Source organism: Phalaenopsis equestris, unplaced genomic scaffold (genome assembly GCF_001263595.1).
Source record: "Phalaenopsis equestris unplaced genomic scaffold, ASM126359v1 Scaffold000040, whole genome shotgun sequence".
Taxonomy (NCBI): domain Eukaryota; kingdom Viridiplantae; phylum Streptophyta; class Magnoliopsida; order Asparagales; family Orchidaceae; genus Phalaenopsis; species Phalaenopsis equestris.
In genome coordinates this window covers 32,800-36,185 of record NW_018164482.1, presented here as the reverse complement: position 1 = coordinate 36,185, position 3,386 = coordinate 32,800, and the positions used below count along the sequence as shown (strand labels likewise).

At 34.2% G+C, this 3,386-nt stretch overlaps 1 protein-coding gene across 1 annotated transcript in view; it reads right to left on the bottom strand.

Moving 5' to 3' along the window:
• Positions 1-702: 702 nt before the first annotated feature.
• LOC110019041 overlaps positions 703-3,386 on the bottom strand; it is an 11,114-nt gene continuing 8,430 nt past the window's right edge. Inside the window, exon 3 of the mRNA XM_020716562.1 lies at positions 703-864. Coding sequence (XP_020572221.1) covers positions 703-864 — 162 coding nt within the window. The remainder of the gene's footprint in view (positions 865-3,386) is intronic.

The window sequence follows — 3,386 nt, the reverse complement described above, 5'->3', positions numbered from 1 at the left end:
TATAAATGAAAATAATTGGTTGGTGCTTTTGACACTTGTTTTTTCATATAAATATAATCATTCATAACATATTGATTTTGCCTTAAAATGTCATCACTTGCTCTAATTTTGTTTGATGTTAAGTTCATGAGCAATGATATATTAAGAATTTCATTGTTTGGGTTCAAAGAACTGCTTAGTTTTCAACTTGACCTACTTGGGCATGAAAATGAAAAGTTGGTCTGATGGTAACAATTTGGATATAAATGTGAGCAATTAGTGCAAAATTATACCATGGAGTTCCATAGGCTAGTAATTGCCTTAGAAACCTTCAAGGTAGAAAATTTTATTTTCATGAAATAAATAGCAATGTTTAATGGACTACATGGAGAGCTAAAGCTTTTTCTCTTGAGGTGTCTCTCAAAAGCAAAGACAGACCAATTCCATGAGGAGAATCCCAACTAAAAACAATACTGAAGGATAAAAATCCCTCAAAATAATAAAACCGATTGTGAAATGCCCAAGGAAGAAATAAGGCATGGGTAACAACATTACAATTCCCATTAAAAGCTAATAACCCACTCAAATCGAAACTTTTAGAGGCTACACCCCAAAATAGGCTAAAAGAATGAAATGGCCAAAACGTCTCACCAAATACTGGATAAGTAATGGAGCTAGCAACTCTAAAAGAGCCTAAACTTACAATGACGACTGAAGACATTATCAACATAGACGGACGACATCCCTCAAGCTAGAAGCACTCAACAGCCTGCTCTCCTTCCTTTCGTCATTCTCCTCTCCCTTATGCCCGCCTCTCCCCCTCTCTTTTTCCGCCAATGCAAACCACAAGAGATTGTACTCCCATATTCTGCTCTGCTCCAGTCTCTAACTATACCACATGCAATAGTCACAAAAAGAGCAGTCCACCCTAACAGTCCACATTCATATTGTTTCAATATGGCATGAAGATCGATCTAAAATTAAGTACCCTTTCGCACTTTTTAAAATGCAGCGTGGAAACCTGCTTTAAGTACTTGTTTATATTATTATTACAAGGTGGGAAAATTTTGTATTGCTCTCAGACAAATACTTGAAGGTACTACTATAAAAAAGGCTCATTGTTCACGAACAACTCATTGTTCTGCTCATTATATAGCTCATGTTTGAATCGTTCGTTAAGCGAGTGGAACACTAACAATTTCTTAAGCTCGAATTATAAATGAGCCAAACACGACCAACCCTTTGCTCGATCGTATACAACTCATTTTAGCTCAAAATAAGAAAATTTAATATATTATTTATATAAATAATATATTATATTATTTATCTTTATGTTTAAATCACTGTAGCTTGTGTGGTCATGTTGTTTTTATTGCAAGCCTAGCATCTATTTTTTATAATTAGTTTATATGATCTTATTTTGAGCTGAACACAAGTCGAATACGAACACATTGTTCACGAGTAATTTCAAACACGAATCAATTTCAAACAAAATTTATTTCGAATGAACTGAATATGAGCCAAGCTTGAGTTCGTTAAAGCTTAGTTCGTTTATAGTCCTACTTCAAGGTCTGTCAATGCTTTATAAGCAGGTATGTTAGAAGATTTATTGTTGCAGTGTTGCGAAATATTGAGCGTGCGTGCTTTATGGATAGTTAAGAAGCCTAGCACATCCGATGCAACCCTTACATTGGAATGATATCAGGAGGCTTAAGTAGCATTGATTGAATGGATCTACAAGTAACAAAATTTTAAGAAACATGTTGAACACAAAAATGGCTAAAATAAATAAATAAAATACACCAAGAAAAAGGATTACATACAACACAAATAGTGGTGAATGTGTGTTGAAAATGCAACACTCACCGAGCTTATAAGGATCATGGTGATTCACTTACTAGCAAAAATGAATATGATAAAAATTTACTAGAATGGAATCGGTTGAATTTACAAGCTTGTCAACACGCATGAATAAACTTTTTTATTGAGACGTTCAGATTTATAAACTGGAAGTGCATCTAAGGATGATTATGAGAGCCCTTTTTCAATAGCACGTGATGACATCATGAAAAGGTAATTTAATGAGGATCAACACAAATAATTCGATATTATTTTCAGAGCACAACGAAAGCCTAGAATGTTGTAATCGTCATCAGATCCGTGACACAAATGCGCAGCTGGATAGGAAAAAACAAAGGCTCAAGATGAAACGTTGCACAATTTTCACTAACCATAACATTAATGCAAACGTTCAAATTTTAGATAATTTCAAAACTTGCACATTTCCTTGAGTTTATTGTCAACTTAAATTAATCATCTTAAAGAACATGAAAGCACGCTACAATTTGTACAAATACGTCACACAAGCTCATTGAGATGCATGCGTATTAATATAAGCCCACATGTGCTCTGATGTTGTCCTGGATGCTTAAATTTGGATGTTTGAGATTGATTTGTGTGGACTTGGATTATTTTAAAAAACCTTGCTCCAAGCAATATGTACGCTAATAAACCTAAATTATTTGCATGTGCTCTTATATTATTCCAGATTCTTAAATTTGAACGTCTTAGAATGTTGTGTAGGTTGGACTAAAGTTTAAACACAAATGTAATCATCCTTGATAAGCATGCAATTCATTCCAATTTTGTGAAAGCCTCTATTTTGAAAAATCAATTCAAAACCATTAAATGATTTATGTAGGGTATGTTTGGCGCAGCTGTTGATTATTTATAACTGTACTAAAGTTTAAACACAAATGTAATCACCCTTGATAAGCATGCAATTCATTCCAATTTTGTAAAAGCCTCTATTTTGAAAAATCAATTCAAAACCATTAAATGATTTATGTAGGGTATGTTTGGCGCAGCTGTGGATTATTTATAATCTGCTGATAAGCAGATTATTCCGATAATCTGATAATCTGATAATTTGCAGATTATCAGAATAATCTGACTTATTGTTTGGGGCAGTTTATTTAGACTAGTTTATTGGTGGTTAAATGACATTCCTGACCGTGTCTGATAAAACTGTTTCGGGCAGCTTATTCAGAATAACTTATTGATAGAAAAGAAACATATAGTGCAGAAACATACGATAATCACAGATCAGTTCTAAAAGATACCATACAGTTCTTACACCCTAATGAGTACCAGGAGAACTAAAAAAAGTACAAATACAAGTACGACAACAAGGAGAAATATTAAAATATTTAACTTCAGACTATGGCTACGCCGGTCTTCATCTGCACTGTCAGCCTGAGAAAACATCAGATTCACATGATTGCTGGCAAGACTACTGGACACAACCATAGAACTGCCTCCCAAAGCTATGCTCCTTACGTGACGTTAGCAACGGAGACGCTAGTCCACAAAAACACAAAATCCCTCTGTCTGTACCTGATATCCTA